Raw genomic sequence first — 21,334 nt, forward strand, 5'->3', positions numbered from 1 at the left:
CGAGAGGGTCAACATCATTCCTGTGCCTAACAAGGCTCATGCAGCGTGTCTCAATGACTGCCGCCCAGTGGCCCTAACTTCGGTGGTCATGAAGTGCTTTGAAAGGCTGGTCATGGCATTAATCAACTCCAGTCTCCTCACTACTCTTGACCCACTCCAATTTGCCTATTGGACAAAGAGATCCACATCAGATGCCATATCACTTGCCCTTCACTCCTCCCTAGAACATCTTGACACCAAGAACATCTACGTAAAATCCTACTCATTGACCACAGTTCAGCCTTCAACACTATTATCCCCTCAAGACTGATTACTGAACTTAGTGGTCTCTGACTAAGCCCCACTCTCTGCAACTGAATCCTCAGTTTCCTGACCCACAGGGCACAATCAGTGAAGATTGGGGACAATATTTCATCCTCATTAGCACTCAACACTGGAGCCCCCTACTGTACTCACTGTATACCCATGACTGCGTCTCCAAATACCAGCCTAATGCCATTTACAAGTTCGCTGATGACACCATCACAGTCGGTTGAATTTCAGATGGTGACGAAACAGACTACAGACAGGAGGTGGAAGACCTGGAAAAATGATGCATTAAGAACAACCTAGCTCTCAATGGCAAAACCAAAGAAGTCACTATTGACTTTCGGCGGGATGTTAGTCATTAACAGCACAGAGGCAGAACGAGTGGAGAGGGTCAAGCTCCTGGAAGTGGTCATCCTCAACAAGTTTTCTTGGACTCTTCATGTGGATGCACTGGTTACAAAAGCCCAACAACATCTCATGATGAAAGCAAATTACTGCGGGATGCTGGAATCTCTTCTTCAGGCAGCTAAGAAAATTTGGCATGACAGCGAATACCCTTGCCAACTTTTATAGGGGTGCCATCGAGAGCATTTTGTCTGGAAGTATCACTACCTGGTACGGCAACTGTACCATTCAAGATCAGAGATGGTTACAGAGGGTGGTGAACTCGGCCCGGACAATCACAAAGGCCAGCCTCCCATCTATAGAATCCATCTACCAGGCCGGCTGTCAAGGAAAGGCTGCTAGCATTCTCAAAGATCCATCCGACCCTGGCGATGTGTTTCTATAACCTCTACCATCGGGGAAAAGGTACAGAAGCCTGAACACATGCACCAGCGGTTTCAAAACAGTTTCTGCCCTGTTATTAGAATACTGAATGGACTCACAATCTCTTAGCATTCACCTGTACCTGTGTTTTTGTTTTGCCAGTTTACCTATTATTTACTTATCTATGCTATTTAATTATGTGATCTGCCTGGATTGCTCGCAAGACAAAGTCTTTCATTGTGCCTCGGTACATGTGACAATAAATTCAATTCAATTCAACTCTCTAATGTCCTTACACCAATCCCCACACACCAAGTCATGTTATCACATGGTCTGCTATTACAAACAACACATTGTTGGCGATTATCAGTCCCAATCAATAGCTATTCACCCTCCTAGTCTAATCGTTATCCACTCCTTTGTCTGTCCAACTGCTCTTCTGTCCCTTTTGGCTCTAACGGTACCTAATGTTTACTCCTTACCCCCTCTCTGCACCCTATCTTCTGCATAAAAAACCTTTTCCTAGCTACCATCAGTTCTGAGGAAGGGTCACTGGACATGAAACATTAACTCTGATTCCTCTTCACATGCAGCTAGACCTGCTGAGTTTTTACAGCAATTTTTGTTTATGTTTCTGATTTCCAGCATCTGCAGATCTTTCAGTTTTTATCTAATGAAGCAATAATTGGCTGTTTTGGAGTTGTCCTGCTTATTGGTGACAGGACAAAGCTGAGCAATTTTCCACATTGCTGGGTGGATACCATATTGTACTCATTGCTGCCTTAACTATGAGGAAAGTAATTAGTCTTGTCACATTACACAATCTCATCTCTCTGGTCAGTTCCAAAATGTACTGCTCTAAGAGACTATTTCTAAAGGATTCCATGAACTCTTCATCCAAACTAGTCGTGCCAATTTTATTTTTCTAGTTTAGCTAAAGATTAAAGTCACCTATGATTATTGCCATCCCTTTAAAAGAAGCACCCAATATTTCTTTATTGTCCCACATTGAGATTATTGTTCGGGAGCCTGTAGACCACTCCCAAGAATGACTTCCTTCCTTTATCATTCTTCATCTCCACCCAAACTGATCCCACATCCAGATGTCCTGAACAACTTAATTTCTGACTATCGCACAAACACCATCCTTAATTAACTGTGCGACACTTCCATTTTATCCTAGCGTATTTTTCTTGAATGTTATATACTCTGCAACATTTAGGACCCAATCCTTGTCATTTTGAAGCTATGCCTCCTTAATGGTTACCAGAGCAAATGCTGGGACTTCCAGATAAGATTGACATGGTTTATCCATTTTATACTTTTGGTTGCAGATGCTTATCTCTGATACACTAAGATGCCTCATCATTCAGGGTGCTGATATTTGTGAAGCTGCCTCCTCCACTGAGTTGTGAAATTGTCTACCACCATTCACAACAGGATGCTGCAAGACTACAGAGCTTATATGTGATCTTCTGGTTGTGTGATCGATCAGCCCTATCTATTGCTTGCTGCCTCTACTGTTTGAGGAGAAAGTGAGGTCTGGAGATCAGAGCTGAAAATGTGTTGCTGGAAAAGCGCAGCAGGTCAGGCAGCATCCAGGGCACAGGAGATTCTCCTGTGCCCTGGATGCTGCCTGACCTGCTGCGCTTTTCCAGCAACACATTTTCAGCTCTGCCTCTACTGTTTGCCATGTAAGTGGTGCATTTTATAATTCTACCAGGTTGACACTTTACATTTGCCTGTGATGGCTCCTGCCATATCCTTCAGCACGGTTTATTGAACAGGGCTGATCTCTTGACTTGGTAGCAATAGTAGAGTGGGATATGCCAAACCATGCAGTCATGGATTAGGTTGAGTACAATTCTACTTTACTAACGGATGCTTACTCGAGTTGACAGACATGCTCACAATATATTTCATTCAGCATGGGTGTTAGCATCCAAAACAATGAGAAGATATGCTTAACGTAAAAGCTGAATGTTCCACTCAACTATGGTGTGATGGTCTAACAAATATTGACCTATAGTCCTGCTGATACTGTCACTGATGGATGTATCTGTGACAGGTAGATTGATAAAGACAGTACCCAGTACACCTTTCCCTCCAGTTGGTTCTTTGTCACCTACTACAGGCCAAAGAATATGCCGAGTCGGTCAGTGATGGATTCACTATGCATCTTGGTGATGGTCATTGAAGTCCCCTACCCACAGTACATTCTATGCTTTTGGCACCCTCAGCATATCCTCCACATATTTATTGTGGGTACTGACCGATTGCCAAGGAGGAGTAGTAGGTGGTAATGAAGAGTCTTCCTTCCCCATGTTCAATCTGAAATTTCATGGCATCCAGAATTATTGATGAGGTGCCAGGGTAACTTCCTTCTGAATGTATACCACTGAGACACCAGCTTCATCAATGCAAAGGACATAACTAGTGATGGTAGTGACGGTGTATCTGACATTCTTTGTAAGATATGAATCCTCAAGAATAAGATCATAGGCATAGGAGAAAAACCAGGCCATTTAGTCCATCAAGTTTACTCTACCATGAGATCATGGCCGAAAGGTAATCCTTAACTCCACTTTCCTGCTTTTTCCCCACAATCCTTTATTCCCCACAATCCTTTACTGATGTCTCTCTCAACCTTGAATATAGTTGATAACCCAACCTTAACAGCTCAGATTCACTACCCTCTGAGTGAATTGGTCCTTATCTCTGTCTTAAATATGTAACCTCTTACTCTGAGATTATGGCTCTGGTCATAGACTCTCCCACAAGGGGAAACCATTCCGCACTGATCTTGTCAAGTTGCCAAAGAACCTTGCATATTGCAAAAAGGTTGCCTCTCATTCTTCTTTATTGTATTGAGTACAGACCCAATCTATTCAACCTCTCTTCATAAGATAGTCCCTCCATTCTTGGTTGAGCAAGTTACTACAGATGCTGGAATTAATGTACATTGCAACTAATTGTAACCCCAGTATGGATCTGTGTAGAAAATGGCTAGTTACTATCCTGAAAATGCCCTCTTTATCTCAAGTTTGTCTATTTGTTAACCAATCCTCTATCCATGCTAATACTCTACTTTGAACACCATGAATTCTTAATACATGGTGAGGGTGCCAAAAGCATAGAATGTACTATGGGTGAGGGACTTCAATGACCATCATCAAGATGCATAGTGAATCAATCAAATAGTATCCAATCAAATAGCCTTTGAAAATCCAAATACAGGTTGTTCTGCTATCATGGGCATTTTATTAATATGAATTTGCTATAATGGGGTTGACAAATTGGGAACACAGTTTCTAAAGCATGAACTTTTAAAGTGCACATGGGTTATAATGTGATTCTAGACCCATTAGTTTAAATGGTGCTGCTATTACAGTACATGATTTTCTTATAATATGGGATTGCATGAAAATGGAACTACCATGTTATGGCAGAACCAACTGTATGTTGCATCCACTGATTCTGCTTTATTAGATTAGATTCCCTACAGTGTGGAAACAGGCCCTTCGGCCCAACCAGTCCACACCGACCCTCCGAAGAGTAACCCACCCAGACCCCATTTCCCTCTGACTAATGCATCTAACACTATGGGCAATTTAGCATGGCCAATTTATCTATCCTGCTAACTTCTCAAGAAATTCGAATAAATTTGTTAGGGAGGATTTCCCCTTTATGAAGCCATCCAGACTGTGCTTGATCATTATATGCATTTCTAAATGCTCTATTATTACACATTGTCATAGATAGGGGACATTAGGAAATGAAAATCTCCCAAAGGATTATCAATGAACTAAATGAGTTCTAACGATAATTGACAATGGTAATGTGGTCACCATTAGATCAGCTTTTAATTCCAGATTTCATTTCATCATCAGCCATGGAGGGATTTAAACATATATTCTTAGAGCACTAACTTGTATCTCTGTCCAATTACGATACCGCTACACCACTGCGTCCCCTTGTATTTTATAAAGAAATGGTTTTCATTTATGACTTCAGGATTACCTTTGAAGTACAGTTAGGACTTTCTGAACACAGATGAGCTTCCAAACACATATCTGTACAATCACTGGGACTACTTATTGGCACTTCCATAACCCTGCCTGGACTTTGCAGCCCTCCTTTGGCTCATCTGTGGTTTCCCACATTCTACCCCCTGCACACTGGAGAATGACAAAAACTATTGCCCACATCTAACTCGCATCAATTCTGTACTCATCTAGTTAAACAGCACCTTAAATTTTAAAATTCCTCACCCCATTGTAGTCATACCCTCCATACCTTGGTAATCTCTTTTCTACACATGTTCATCTTATGCAACTGCAAGTCAAATATTGGTTTACCATATCCCTGTGAAGTATGCAGTACGTAACAGATATCCTGTATGCACAGAGAGGGTAACACAGTTAGTTTTCTATCTGTGCAGTGGGGAAAGGAAGGCTAACATGCAGAGCTTTTGGCCACTAACCAATAATATGGTTGACAAACCTGAAGGTTTCAATGCGCTTCACATTCCAAATCAGAAATGATAGGAAAACTCCTCAAAGTAGTCAATTTAACTTTAATGTATCTCAAAACACAAACCTGATAGAGATTAGGGACTTTGGACAGATAGGTACAAAAGGAAATAAATATTATGCAGCATTGAAGCAATTTCTCACAGTCAGAGGTTCCTCTCCTGATAAAATAGAAGCTTCAATTGTTTACATGGGGTGCATGAGTATAACTTAATTTATAGTGCATACAACTTCACTGTGTAAGAGCAGACCGTGAGATGTGGGTTTCTGCCAAGAACTCTGAAAAAAGGACAAAAAGACGTACTAAAATGATGGCAACATAAAGCAATCATTGTTTCAATATGGAGCTCAGGGTTACAGCCATCTCACTCCACACACTGGCCCTGCATAAAAAAATCTTCAACAAAATATTTACCTGGGTCAAATACATGACCCTATTGTTTCAATTCAGATTCATTGTGCACTAAAAAAAATCATTTTAAAAAGGTCATTACAAAATGAAGTGGATTTTAAACAGAAAAACTCTAGCCATGTCAAATAAAGAACTTTTAAGAGAGACACAACTAAAAGCATCTTGTATGCATTAGGACCAATTTACTTTCTTAGGATCTCAAAGGGCTTTGCAATCAATAAACTGCCTTTGAAAAAATTTAGGGAAAAAAGCTGAAAAATGTGTTGCTGGAAAAGCGCAGCAGGTCAGGCAGCATCCAAGGAGCAGGAGAATCGACGTTTTGGGCATAAGCCCTTCTTCAGGACAGAAAAAATTTACCAAAGAACTCAAAACGTCAAGTTATTGAATGACCAATGTTAAAAAGTGCTGGTGAAGGGTTTCGGCCTGAAACATGGACTTTCCTACCCTCGGATGCTGTCTGACCTATTCTGCTTTTCCAGCTTCATATCTATTGATTCTGGCATCCAGCATCTGCCATCTTTACGGTCTCCTACTCCTTATAAATTTCAGGTTCACTCCAGGTTTTTGCTGTGAAGTATAATGCTAATCAGTCTCTGTAAAGTGGATCCTACAACCATCAGTGTACCTTTGCTATCCAAGGTTTGGAGCGGGCATTGGGACCCTTGCATTTCCTGATATGTTTTGATCACTTAGGCCTATTGGCATACAGAGAACAATTTATAAATTTGAGGATGTTAAGAAACTTGGAAACACTGCACACTGATGATGGTGCAATGGTCAGACAGGAGACAGGTGAAGTTCAATGTGGAGGAATGTGAAGCAATTTGTCTTCGTAGAGAGATCATGGAGATGCACTACAAAGGGTACAATTCTTAAGGGGATGCAGAAATAGAGGGACTTGAGTGCATGGAATACATTATGTAAATATGAAAATCTGTGTTTTTAACATACTTTATTTTGTTCTCACCAATATATCTGAGCTTCTCCAACTTGCATGGCTTGAATGGGACACAGCAAAAACACAGATTGAGAGTCAAAGTAGCTGACATTACACAGTACCAGGATAACAGGGTTGGGTTCGGACATGTGCTAAGGCTTGGCCATCAACTACTTGGACAGTGCACCAGGCAAATCTAAGTTCCAAACAGGCTTAGAATTTATATGCAAATTTTTAAAGGGGCATCACTGTGGTTCAGTGGTTAGTATTTGACCTCAGTGTCAGGGACCCGGGTTCGATTCCAGCCTCAGGTGGCTTTCTGGGTGGAGTTTGCACATTCTCCCCATGTCTGTGTGTGTTTCCTCTGGGTGCTCTAGCTTCCTCCCACGATCCAAAGATGTGCAGGTTAGGTGAATCGGCCAACCTAAAATTGCCCATAGTATTCAGAGATGTGTACGTTAGACGTATTAGTTAGGGGTAAATGTAGAGTAATATGGGTATGGGTCTGGTTGGGTTATTCTTCGGAGAGTCGGTGTGGACTTGTAGGGCCGAATGGCCTGTTTCCACACTGTAGAGATTCTTTGATTCTATGAAATATCATAGTAAATTAAGTGCCTAAACCCTGGAAAGTGATATTAGTGGCAATACCAACTAGTTCACTGATAAGATACAGAAAAGATACCACAATCTTCTGCAGCATCCTGGATAAGGAAAGAGTGGGTGCATAAATTGAAAATTAGATAGAGTATCGGAATTCAGAAACCCTTGCTCAAAGTGTGTTCCACTGTTTGGTTACTCTCTCAACAACGTGTCTGGATCCACTCACTAGAAATAGAAACATGTAGAAAAGGGCCATATGTAACTGTAGAATCACAGTCAGAGGCTAGTTGAATGCAGAAAAAGAAAGAGACAGAGGAATAAAAGGTGCATAGCAGTTTCAATTTCTATTTACTTACCATTAAACTAGCAACATAACTACTAATAGCTTCTTAAAATGACTAATGGGTTACTAAGAAAAATGGATAGGATTCAATGAGATTGCATATCACCAATAATGTAAGACTTTAGTTAAGATGAATACAATGTCCAATTTAGACTGTAAGATATTAAGTGATATAAACATCTCAAAATTATAGCTGCCAACAATTAAATGGGGTGTAGACATTGCACATGAATACTGATTGAACAAGCAACACTGGTCATTAACTGAAAGCAAGTGTAGAGTCACCTTCAAGCCACTTATTGTTCAGCTATTAAAGGTGTAATGTAATATGGAACACAATATTTTCCCTCACCAATTTGCTATTCAGTGCAGGCAAAAACATCATCATGATATAAAGTTCTACACAGGCCCCTTGGTCTCCGAAACCTTGTCATTAAATTTAAGCAGTATCTCACAATGAATGTTACAGCTGTATTTCACCACATTAGAAGGGACATATATCATACGTGGCACTACCTTAGCCTCACAATTTGTAACTTTCCAGTAATGGTCACCAGACAGAATCAGGTTGGAGAACCCTACCCAATTGTCTTCTTTCTTTTGTTAAGTACAATGCTCCTATCAAAACTGAACAAACTTGACTCATATCAGAAAATCAAGAGGACCTCATATCCTATACCCCTGTAACATTTCTTCAAATGTTACACTAGTCGACTTATAGAGTCTTGAACTGAAACTATTAACATTGCACTGAACTGGAGGCACTTTTGTGCAGTGGACTTACAACAATTAGGACCTGCACAGAAGCACTTATACAAGTTATAGCTATGTAATATGCCAGTCTTTTCAGAGGTTTCATGCAGAAAACACATACAGAATGAGAACAGAATTTTATTTCTGCTGTGATGCCCCTTGAATGAATAGTGTGCCAACATTCATCTTATGGCTTACATAGACAGGGTAGATGCTGGAGTTGATTGTTTGATCCTTTTGGAATAGGAATCCATTGATCATAAGTTATCTCAATGAAATCTGTCATCAGAAATACAAAAGTTCAGCTTGAGACAAAAATATGAAAAGGACTGTAAGTTATAATTGGTGATCTTTTCCAACACCAGCCCCCATTTTAAAGCCACTTGTAAATGATGGAGACATATGTTTGACTTAGGAGGCTAAAAAATGGCTTTTAGTGGATCTATGACAGTGAAAAGCAAGAATAACATTTTTTGAATTGCAATTGTGGGACAGTGTTTGAAAACACACAAAACAATGCTGAAGTTTCCCTTACGACAAAATGTTTATGTTGTCATAATCAAGGAATAAAAGGTGAACAAAACCAAATGGATTTCAAACAATTACAAATGTACGGAGGTCATCAAGCTGGGAACCTTCATACAAACAATGCACTGTTTTAGCAACAGCAAATCAATACTTCAGAATTAATTCTGTTAACCCTCTCAGGTCAAAAATTTGGAGAATGTCAAGAAGGCGGTTTATAGAGCTAGATGAAAGAACTTCATTTCCTACAATGCTTCCCATCTTCTTCTCAGTGTACTGTGACCAGGATTCATTTCTCCACCTCCTCATACTTAAGTTGTATGAATCAATCAGTGCTGGATCTTCTATACCAAAACCTGGCCCTGTAGTCATCACTGCAGGTCATGAAACCAGGATTGGTAGGAGAGTGCACAATACAACGAACAATATTGTTGTGTCCAAGAGACAGGAGGTTCTTGCGTTCAGCTGTACGTGAGTCCCAGCAGCAAAGACTTATTGTTCTTTCATCGGGGAGAAGCACATAATCTTCAGTATGGTTAAAGACAGCCTGGGTGCGATGCGTCTGTCTGCCACTCAACCCTGCTCCTAAATGGGAGGAAAGAAAACATAAATTCAAAGATTTGTCAATCTTTTATTTCTACTCATTTCCTTTAGCTGTAACTAATACGCAGAGGAACCTTGATTATTCGAAGGACACTGGCGAGGAATATTTTGTTCTGTTAACCAAATGCTGGATAATTGAATGTGGATAACATAGTTTAGCCAAGCATCGGGATCTTGTGAACTTGCCGGATAATCCGAAATTCAGATAACTAGATGCCAGATAATTGAGGTTTCTCTGTACTACATTCTGATGAAGGGCTTATCCCTCTCCTGCTCCTTGATGTTGCCTGACCACACCACACCTTTTGACTCTCATCTCCAGCATCTGTAGTCCTCACTTTCTTCTAATATACTAACTGTCAGTCATCCATCGTCTTTATACGTGAATTACAACAACATTTAGACTTCCCTCACCAAATTGCATGGAACTAGCAATTTAAAATAAAGACAATTTGGTTGAAAGAAACTCAACATATTCAATATAAAGAATAAGGAATGCAGTAAATGTGTTTCTCAAGTAGAACTGACTATTCAGGATATAGGATTCCAAGTTCAATCCTAAGTCTATGTGAACTTAACATTCTACAACTAACCATTATTCCAGAATGAATTTGGTTACTTGACCTGTATGAAGTGACACGGGACCATTTCTACAAAGATGCCCAAACCAAAGATCCAAATTAAATGATTTGGTTCCCCTTAACAGTACTAAATTGATAGCCAATCCTGGGAAAGGGCAATTATAAATGTAATTGACCAGGAAAATGCTGGATATTTAAATATTAACAGCTTAGTGCAAATCATCTAATGCTACCCTTTGTACAACTAACTCCAGCCAGCCTGTCTGAACGTTTCTTAAACCTCCACATATTGTTTTAGCCTAAAGTAAATCAGATTCAAATATTCAGAGATAAAAAACAAACTATTGGACTATTTTGGTGACATTGATGAATAACTGTATGGAACTTCTTCTTTCCTTTCCCTCCTAAGCTTTTCTAATGACTCAATGTGGAGCAGGTGGACCAACAAGTTCCAAGTTGAATTCCTGGTCTGTTGTATGTTAGTTAGTGGGATAAATGTAGTTGTTACAAATAAGGTAAATTAAGGGAAAACTGGCCCATTTTCAACTGCATTCCAGGAACTGCTGTTTTGAACAACAGGTGAAGTCGAGGTTAACTTCAACTGTAATTTCTTCAGTTCTTTTGAAAAGTTCAATGGACATTCAACAGTCCCTGTCCAGAATTGCACATGAAGAAGGCATTGTCTAACAGGTAGCTCTAGAGCCACATGCAACCCCAAGGAGTCTACTAATCCGGTGCTTGAAGCCCAGAAAATTCAGTAACATTTGATCCCTAAAGTGCATATTTCTTATTCACTGAATTGTCTAGTTTTAATTTCACAGGGCTAGAAACATTGAGAAGACTGCCTTTAGGAGTTCTGCACCTGTGACAGATAAGGCCCCAGTTAAACCATAAGTTCAAATGGAAAATGAAATTAATATTTGCAAATATTCCCCAATACTATGTGGCCTACCAAAATAAAAGCTGACCACTGAGGAACTTCAGTTTCTATGAAACTGTAACTTAGACGTGGATAGGGGAAAATTGGTGATAAAAATAAACCTCTTGATCATTTGGTGAGTTCTGAAAAACCAGAACTTTTAACATTACCATTGAAAAACAGGATGACGCGACTGGCTGGGTAACACAGTAGAAAAGAATTTGAAAACAATTTTAATTTGGTAGTTAACAATTCTAATTCAATGTTTCTAGTTTGATGTCTCACATCCCAAGACTGACTCAATACACTTCTCCAGTGTGCAATTCACCACATAGAACACACTGTTCTAGTTTGCACCAAGTTAGTTAATTACAGCTTTTAAGTTGTGGAATTAAATTAGAATGGAACTACAACCAGTAAGCAGCTTCAATTAATTTCAGTGCCCAGGTCTATGGATGATGACATTAGCTAGTGATCCTAACTTCTGATCCAGTGATCCTTGCTCAAAATAAATATCTACTGACATTTGCTGAGAATGGTATCAGGTTTTGGCATGAAGTTTCTTTCCGTAAACTCAGTGTTAAGGCTTTTCGATGAAGAACAGTCAATTAGACAAAGTGCTAGGATGTGACTGGTGTCTATGAGCATAGCCCAGCAAACGATTTCAGGAATGGGAGAATAGAGGATAGATGTAAAGACAAGACAGCAGGAAAAAGTGAATATGCAAAACATTTTGTTTCTTGGTTTACTGCGAGTAAGAACAATTAATCTGAATCAACGAAGACTTATACTAGATTTTCCTTATGGTCCATTCCAAAGTGTCTGTGATGACAGCAGAAAGAAAAAGCAAAGCTTAATTCTTGTATCGCATTGATATGACCACTAGAAACTAGGTGTCCGGTGCAAGAGGAAACTTTTCACTGCCTCACAGAAGGGCAGGCTGACTTGTTTAAACTGAAGAAACTCAAACTGCATAGAAAATGCACATCCTGTGCAAATGTGGGCAGAACACAAAGTGCAAAAGTATGACTTCATCTTATTGACACTGATACACATCATTTGGGCTTCTTTCTTTTGTAGAGCTTACAATTTATAAATTTTCTTCATAAATTCAAAAATTTGCAATCTGTCAGCAGTCCAAGAGCTCCTCAATATCTGTAAGATCAATGACACTAAGTGTGGAATTGTGAAAAGTGAAAAGTTCAAAGCTACTGATTTTCACTGTTGATGGAAAAGTAGATAAAACTGGACAGTATTTTCTAGGAAAAACCCTTTAAATTCCAGTATTCCACATAATGAAAATTTAAATCAACTATTTGGTTACATTCCTCTTTATATTGTGCAAATAAGAAAATAATTTTTATTGAAATCAGAAAGTATAATGAAATTTCAGCATGCATTTTCTTAAAATGCTGGCAAAGTTCCTGGTTTCCCATGTAATAATATACAGTCACACTTAAGTAAAGGAAAGACTTGCATTTTAGTGCCTTTCTTGAGTGCAAATTGTCCTTGGGAGCTTTATACCCAATCAATTCATTTTTGTAGTCATTAATGCATTGTAGTGAAATGCAGAAACCAATTCATATGCAAAATTTTAGAAACTACAGTGGAATGCATAACTAGTTTGTTTTTAGTATTATTATTATTATTATTAAGGGATAAATATTCGGCAGGACACCAGAAGAACTTCTTGCTCATTTTCACAATGCCACAAAATCTTCTATATCCAGCTGTAAGGGGTCACATCATGCTGGTTTAAAATCTCTTCTGAAAAGCAACGCCTGGATTACGTCTCTAGTGTCTCTTGAACCTGTGCTCCAGTGACAGAAAATACATGATTTGCTTGTTATGCAATGTCTGTACTCGGCTTTGAGGATCCAGACATCTCCAAAGGGCACAAATATCTTGGATCACAACTACAACCTTCAACATTTCAGATTGCCCAAACTATAATGTCCATATCTTCTTTTATAGCAAATAAAAGCACCCACCATTGACTTCTGTTCCTTCTGACCTTCATTAACTTAATTCTCTGAAGTCAAAATTTAAAAGTTCACTTTATGTTTAATCTCCTTCATCACTCTCCTGGTCTATTGTATTCTATAGCAAATAACACCACCTACCGATGACTTCTGTTCTCTCTGAACAACACTGGCTTAATTGCCTGGAATCAAAATTTAAATATAAAAATGAATTTTTAATTTCCTTCATCATGCTGTTCTGCTTCATTTTGGTAAATCTTGAATCCTAATCCTGCTGAATTCCTTTGACTCTAAGACCCGTGTATCCCTTCAGTCCTTTATCCAATTACTGCTGGCAGTGCATTAAGCTGCTCCTGTAGAACCTTTTTGCCTCTTAAATCCCCTCACCTTTTTTTTTATTATCCTTCAAAAACCATATCTTAAACAAACATTTGGACACATATCATTACCTCTCCTTAAATTGAATGTCAATTTCCAGAGTATATTTGTGAAAAACATTGGGTCTTTTTAACTATATTAAAAGACATTACACAAATGCAAGCTGCATTACTAATCTAGACATTGACACATTGCAATCCCCATATTTTCTACCACAACATGAAATTCCCTAGAGGTGGAAGGGGATTGCCTACAGTTCATTCATTTGCTGTTATATCTTTATGTTGACTATTGTTGAATTAATTTCCCTTTTTGTTAAATTATATTTTTGTTAAAATTCATTTCCTTCTCCTTTTCCCGTTCCTATTTGTCACAATTTCCTTCCTCATTTTCTGTTTTCTTTCCAACTTTTCTGATCATTTTTATAAATTCTATATCTTTGTATATTCATCCTTCAGGTTGCCACTTTTCATTATAGTCCGATAAGCGTGGCAGATTCTTGAAAATTCCTTGGAAAGACATTGGCTACATATTGACATGAGTTGCTGTAGTGTAAAGGTGGTCTTCCTCAAACACCAAACACCAGCTAATTCACAACGTGAAGAAGCTGAAACATTAGCGGAGCAACCTGCACAGTTTCCCAATCAGCAAGTGCCAACAGAAAAACTTCTTTACTGCTTATCTAGATCTGCACAATATTGCGAATCACTAAAGTCAGTCAGTACAAACTGACAGAAATATTTATGCTCACTTGTCACTAAATTGGAACTTTCCATTTCCAAAGTTTTTCTATCTTCCTCATTCAAAGGAAATATTCATGTTAGCTTAAGATTCCCAAGAATACTTCTGGATTATTTGTAACTTTTCAAGTGTATTAAACTGCACAGCCGAGCTAATTCCTGTGACAATAACATGCACAGAACTTCCAGCAGTGGAAACTCTCCAGTGATCAACAGTAAAGTAGTGCCTGGCATTACTCCTTCTGGTGAAGAGACCATTTCAAACACAATTGATTCTCTTCCTGGCTGATATCAGTATCTTCCTGATCTTTATGGCTCAGAACCATACTGGAAATTGCAGTGTAACAATAAGGCATCAGTTAGCTAGCTAGCTAACACTATATTTTGTGTCACATTTTTGTTACTCTTTTTTTGTGTGGGAACTCGTGTCTCTCAAACTTCGTTGTCATGATATGGAGATGCTGGTGTTGGACTGGGGTGTACAAAATCACACAACACCAGGTTATAGTCTAAGGTTTAAGTGTAAGCACTAGCTTGAACCACCTGATGAAGGAGCAGCGCTAGAAAGCTAGTGCTTCCAATTAAACCTGTTGGACTATAATCTGGTGTTGTGTGATTTTTAACTTGGTTGTGTTTTTTGAGGCTGTGACCATGAAGACAGTTAAGGACAGTGCAGTAGACATTGTCTGCATGGACTTTAGCAAAGCTTTTTGACATTTTGTGTTTGCAGTTGGTCAGGGTAGCTTTATTTCATCCTAGAATTAGTTTGCTAACAGCAGTTTTCAAGTTAAATGCTGGAGGCTGGGCCCTTTGGTGACATTCTAACTGAATGATGAATTGTTATGGTGCAATCAATTCAAGTTAGGAGTGACGATCAAGAAATTATTAGGAAATAACATGATTCTGCTATTAAATGAAATAAGCTCAAAACAAAACTGACAATGTTTCTCGCTAAAAAAAAGTTCTAAATTCTCTAATACTGGAAACTTTTAGCACTGTGGTTTACAGTTTATCAACAAATATGGTAAACACATCAAGGGCAGTTTTTCCAAATCTCAAAACTTACAGAATTCATACAGTACAAAATAGCAACTAAGAAATACAAGGATAAACAGAATTGCATTTAGATTTCATGAACAAGATTACCTATGATTGATTGGCTGCAGATGTCCTAGAGCTGTATTTTTAATTTTCCTCACATGAAAAAAGATGTCTAGCTTGCAGTCATTTAACAGAATCAATGAGCACATGACTATTTAAGATACATAATATTAATGATCTATTGCTCAAATACCACTGCAGAAACCAACCAACAGCACCACTACAAAAATAATGACAGCCCACATTCAAATTCTGAAAACGAACACAAAAGAATGGAATCTAATACTTTTTTTTGCCCATTTGTTTAGTGCAACAGAATTAAATAAACTCACATCACTTTATCTTATGGTCTCCAAAACAAAAACAAATATGCCATGTAGTGCCACAGTAAAGATTCTAAAGTTCAAAACCATAGTGATTTTAAAATATCATAAAATATCATGTGCTCACATTCAAGAATTTGGGAAAGGTCCTAACACCAGGCTTCAATGAAACAGCTTCTTTCAGCACACAGGTTATACAGTTAAACAGCAAGGAAACAGACCCTTTGATCCGATTTGACCATGCTGACCAAGTTTCCCATACTAAACTATTCTCATTTGCCTGCATCTGGACCAAATCCCTGTAAACCTTTCCTATTCATAAACCTGTGCAAATATTTTTTAAATATTGTAACAGTACTTGCATCTACCATTTCCTCTGGCAGTTCATTCTACATACAAACCACAGTCTGTGTGAAAAAGTTGCCCCTTACATCCCTTTTAAATCTTTCTCCTCACACCTTAAAATTATGCTCTCTAGTTTTGAACTCCCCAACCCTAAGGAAAAGTCTTTTGGTATTCACTTATCTTTAATTTTATAAACCACTATAAGGTCCCTCAACCTCTTACGTTCCAGTGAAACAAGTCCCAGCCTATCCTTGTAATTCAAACCCTCCAGTCGTATTAACAACTTCGTAAATATTTTCTACACCCTCTCCAAATGTACTAATATTGTTCCTATAGCAGAGCAACCAAAATTATACAATGTCTTCATCAATGTTCTGTACAGCTACTACATGACATCCCAACTCTTATACTCCAAACTCTGAGCAATGATGGCAAGGGTGCTAAAGGCCTTCCTAACCACTCTGTGATGCAAACCTCAGAATTACGTACCTGAACCCCTAAGTCTCTCTGTTCTACAACAAGCCCCAGAGCCACATCATTAACTGTGTAAGTCCTGCCCTTGTTCGTCTTACAAAAATGCAACACCTCGCATTATTCTAAAATAAATTCTATCTGCCACTCCTCGGCCCATTGGCCCAATTGATCAAGGTCCCATTGTATTCTTAGATTACCTTCCTCACTGTCTACTATACCACCAACTTTGGTGTCATCCACAAATTTACCAACCATGCTTCCTATAGTCTCATCCAAATAGTTTACATAAAAGACAAACACATTGGACCCAGCACCAATCCCTGCAGAACGTCACTGGTAGAGGCCTCCAGTCCAAAAAGCTGCCCTCTACTACCCTTTGTCTCTACTGTCAAGCCATTTTTGTATCCAGTTGGCAAGTTCTTCCTGAATCCCATATGATCTAACTTTAATAGGCAGTCTACCACGTAGAACCTTGTCAAAGGCTTTACTAAAGACCATCTTGATAGTGTCTACCACTCGGCCCTCAATCATCTTCTTGGTCACATCCTCAAAAAATACAATTAGGTTTGTGAGATACGAGATCCCACACACAAAGCCATGCTGAGTATTCTTAATCAGTCCCTGCCTCTCCAAATTCATGTAAAATTTGCCTCAGAATCTCATCCAACAATTGACCCACCACAGATGTCAGACTTACTGGTCGACAGTTCCCAGGCTTCTCATTGCAGTCTTTCTTAAAGAAAGGCACAACATTAGACACCCTCAAGTCTTCCAGCATCTTAGCCGTGGCTGTAGATGATACAAATATCTCTGTAGGGTCCCACAATTTCTTCCCCAGCTTCCCACAACGTCCTAGGATATACATAATCCGGTCCCAGAGATTGATCTACATTTATGCCTTCTAGGACCAAAGAACATCTCTTCTATAATGTTTACAGCCTCTTAAAACTTTTCAGCTGAATTTACAGAAAAATAGCATTTTAAAACTGTATGTGTATAATGTATGCACACTTGTACATTACATTCTCATCTATGAAACTATAATTGACTCTACATACATAGGGATAAACAGAAAATTGGTAAAGTCAGAGTAGAACAAAGTAACAATTTTATATATAATCTTTTAAGGCTGTCTGCTTACTGCCTTATCCTGAAAATACTGAATAAAACTCTGTATTAGACCTCACAATGCACTGCTAACAGATAAGGAGAGATATAGAATGTGTTTTTTCCATAGCATAAATACTATCAGGGAGCTGTTAATTTATTCAAACAAAATATTACATAGTTGACATAAATAGAAATATTTTATACATTATGCTGAAAGCCTTGTAGATATATTTGCATTCCAATTAACTGTTACTTTAATACCTGAAACATATTAATTATATTTTATCTCCTCTTGCCAAAACTCCCAATATTTCAATTCTTTGCACTCTAACAAACAGTTACATAGTTTTAAGAACATCAGAGAAAATAACTTAAGAACTTTGATTATTCATGAATAGTTCTTAATTTTTCAGGTAGCTATATATGCAGTATGTGGACCTTTTGAATAGGAACCACTGAAAAACTGTTGTCAAGTTTGGTACAGCAAGGATAAAAATGATTTGAGTTATTTTGGTAACAAACGATCCATATGATCAAACTAATAACCATGCTGTATTTTAGTTAACAAACTAATATTCATTGTGCATAGACTTCTCAGACACCAAGTCACGTAAGGATGTTCCAAGTTAAAACTCAGGTGGTGAAGGAGTTAAAACTCAAGTGCTCGGAAAGCTAAGTGCTTCGAAATGAACCTGTTGGACCAGAACCTGGTGTTGTGTGATTTTTAACTTTGCACACCCCAGTCCAACACCGGCACCTCCAAGTTGTAAGGATGTTCCAGAATTCTAGTGTGTTTGTTAGACCATTCTTAATATGTCTTCCTCTCCTTCCACTCAAGTTCAAATTTTGGAATCATGCCTAGCATTAGCTATTTCCAGTTTACTGTCTTCTCTTTTACTCTTTTCAGCCTCAGGTTACAAAAAGCAGTATGACTAAATTCAATTACACATACTGGCACACAAAAGAAAAACATACAAAGAAGATTGCCTTCTGTCCTCAAAGGCATTATGTATTCAAGGTGACCGAGCCATAGTTAAATTTCAGTCCAGAGCTGAATTTTAATTAGCTTTTCTTACCTGTGTATTTAACCATTGTGCGGCCAGTTGATATTTCCCACAGTTTCACAATAGAATCCTTTCCGCTTGACAAAACATACTTCGAATTTCGTGAGAACATAATTGAGCACACCTCTGCACCATCATGTGCTTTTTCATAGGTTGTGATGCAGCGATTCGATACTCCATCCCACAGCTTGATGTTGCCATCTTTACTGCATGTCACATACATATTGGCACTGGGATTATAGCTCACAGCACAGACAGCATCTGTGTGCTGATCACGGGGATTGCTTGACACAAAACACTGGAAGGTATTGACGTCATACAATCGCAGAGTGGGGTGCTGTGTTCCCACTAGAATGTAGTCTCCGGAAGGATGAAAGGAGATGGAGCGGAGCATTTCTGCTTCCTAAAAACATATTAAAAAAAAGTTGCAAATAATGATAATTAATTTCCTCCTTTGTTTCCTGCCAATGCCTCAGAGAAAATTTAGTCATACCTTCTCCGATTCATTATCGGTGACTCTGCTAGAAAAGTGTACATAACTGTGGATAGGGTGGGTTTGGTTGTAATGCTTACAGTTCATCAGACTAGAGGGTCAAACATTGGAATTGACCAGTTGGGCAGGTACTGGAATGCTGCAATCCTCTGGGAAACTAAACTTCAAAAATTCAATGGTGTGGGAAGTGAAAGGAGATAACTATCAACCTAATTTCAATGATTGGAAAGCTTCCAGAAACAATTACAGGAGAACCTTGATTATCCAAATATGATGGGTGGGCACTATTTCGCTCGGATAATCGATTATTTGCTTAATCGATTAATTGCCTTTCCTCTGGGGCTCAGAGCTTTTAAAGTCTGCTCCCCATTCAGGAGACTGCAGCAGTACACTGCATACGAGACCCCGCCCCCAGCCAACCCCGTGCAACACCGCCTCCCCCACCCCTGACCCACCGTGCCCCCAACCCCCACCTCACCACCCCTGCCCTCCCCACACCCCCACCCCACCACTCCCCAAACCCCCCCCACCCCCTCACCACCACCCCCGATCCCCCGACCCCCCACCCCACCTCCTCACCACCACCACCCCGCCACCCCACCCCCTCCCCCACCCCACCTCAACAACCCCTCACACCACCCCGCCACTCCCACCCCCCCACCACCCTCGGGGCAATATTGGGACCCTTGCTTTTCTTGATGTATAATAATGATTTGGATCCTGATTTACAGGTGACAATATCACAGTTTGCAGAAGATATAAAAATTAAAATAGATATAAACTGTGAGGAGAACAGTGTGGACCTCCAAAAGGACATTGACAGGTGATGGAAAGGCTGGATAGTGGCAGATGAGTCCAATGCAAAGAACTATGAGAACGTTGAATGACAATATAAATTAGGGAGCAGAATCCTAAAGGAAGTGCAGGAGCAGTGGGACCTAGATGTATATGTGCACAGATCATCAAGGGTGCTAAGTCAACTGGAGACAGCAGTTAATAAAGCATCAGCTTTATTAATAGCAGCATAGAGTCCAACAGGAATTTTGAGAAGGCAATGACATAGTGGTAATGTCACTGGAATAGTAATCCAGAAATCCAGGCTAATGCTGTAGGGACACAAATTCAAATCCTCCTATGACAGATGCTGAAATTTGAGTTCAGTTAAAAAATAATAGGGCGACCAGAACTGGACGTAGTATTCCAAGTGCGGTCTAACCAAAGTTTTATAGAGCTGCAACAAGATCTCACGACTCTTACACTCAATCCCCCTATTAATGAAAGCCAAAACACCATATGCTTTCTTAACAACCCTGCCCACTTGGGTGGCATTTTAAGGGATCTATGTACCTGCACACCAAGATCCCTCTGTTCCTCCACACTGCCAAGAATCCTATCCTTAATCCTATACCCAGCTTTCAAATTTGACCTTCCAAAATGCATCACCTCGCATTTATCCAGGTTGAACGCCATCTGCCACCTCTCAGCCCATCTCTGCATCCTGTCAATGTCCCGCTGGAGCCTACAAGAGCTCTCTATACTGTCAATGACACCTCCAACCTTTGTGTAGTCTGCAAACTTGCTGACCCATCCTTCAATTCCCTCATCCAAGTCATTAATAAAAATTACAAACAGTAGAGGCCCAAGGACAGAGCCCTGTGGAACACCACTCACCACTGACATCCAGGCAGAATATTTTCCTTCTACTACCACTCGCTGTCTTCTGTTGGCCAGCCAATTCTGTATCCAGACAGCTAAGCTCCCCTATATCCCATTCCTCCTGACCTTCTGAATGAGCCTACCATGAGGAACCTTATCAAATGCCTTGCTGAAGTCCATATACACCACATCCACAGCTCGCCCCTCATCAACCTTTCTAGTCACATCCTCAAAGAACTTGAAGAGAAGGCTGAGAGGAGATTTGATGGAAGTTTTCCATTGGTTGGATTGAGTAGATAGGGAGATGTTGCTCCCACTCATAAAAAGAACAAGAACGAGAGGGTGTAGATTTAGTGATGTGAAGCAAATGTGATGAGGGGAAAAAA

General features: G+C 39.4%; 1 protein-coding gene across 5 annotated transcripts in view; it reads right to left on the reverse strand.

Annotated features, from left to right (window-relative positions):
- Nucleotides 1-5,633: 5,633 nt before the first annotated feature.
- Nucleotides 5,634-21,334, reverse strand: part of cstf1 (cleavage stimulation factor, 3' pre-RNA, subunit 1) — a 46,571-nt gene continuing 30,870 nt past the window's right edge. For all 5 annotated transcript variants that reach the window (XM_043710139.2, XM_087994983.1, XM_043710138.2 and 2 more), the window contains 2 exons: nt 18,812-19,202; nt 5,634-9,764 (listed from right to left, as the gene is read on the reverse strand). In XM_043710139.2, coding sequence (XP_043566074.1) covers nt 9,505-9,764; nt 18,812-19,202 — 651 coding nt within the window. In that variant the 3' untranslated portion in view covers nt 5,634-9,504. The remainder of the gene's footprint in view (nt 9,765-18,811; nt 19,203-21,334) is intronic.

Source organism: Chiloscyllium plagiosum, unplaced genomic scaffold (assembly GCF_037043375.1).
Source record: "Chiloscyllium plagiosum isolate Xiang-an unplaced genomic scaffold, Cpla_swu_hap1 HiC_scaffold_15, whole genome shotgun sequence".
NCBI classification, from domain to species: domain Eukaryota; kingdom Metazoa; phylum Chordata; class Chondrichthyes; order Orectolobiformes; family Hemiscylliidae; genus Chiloscyllium; species Chiloscyllium plagiosum.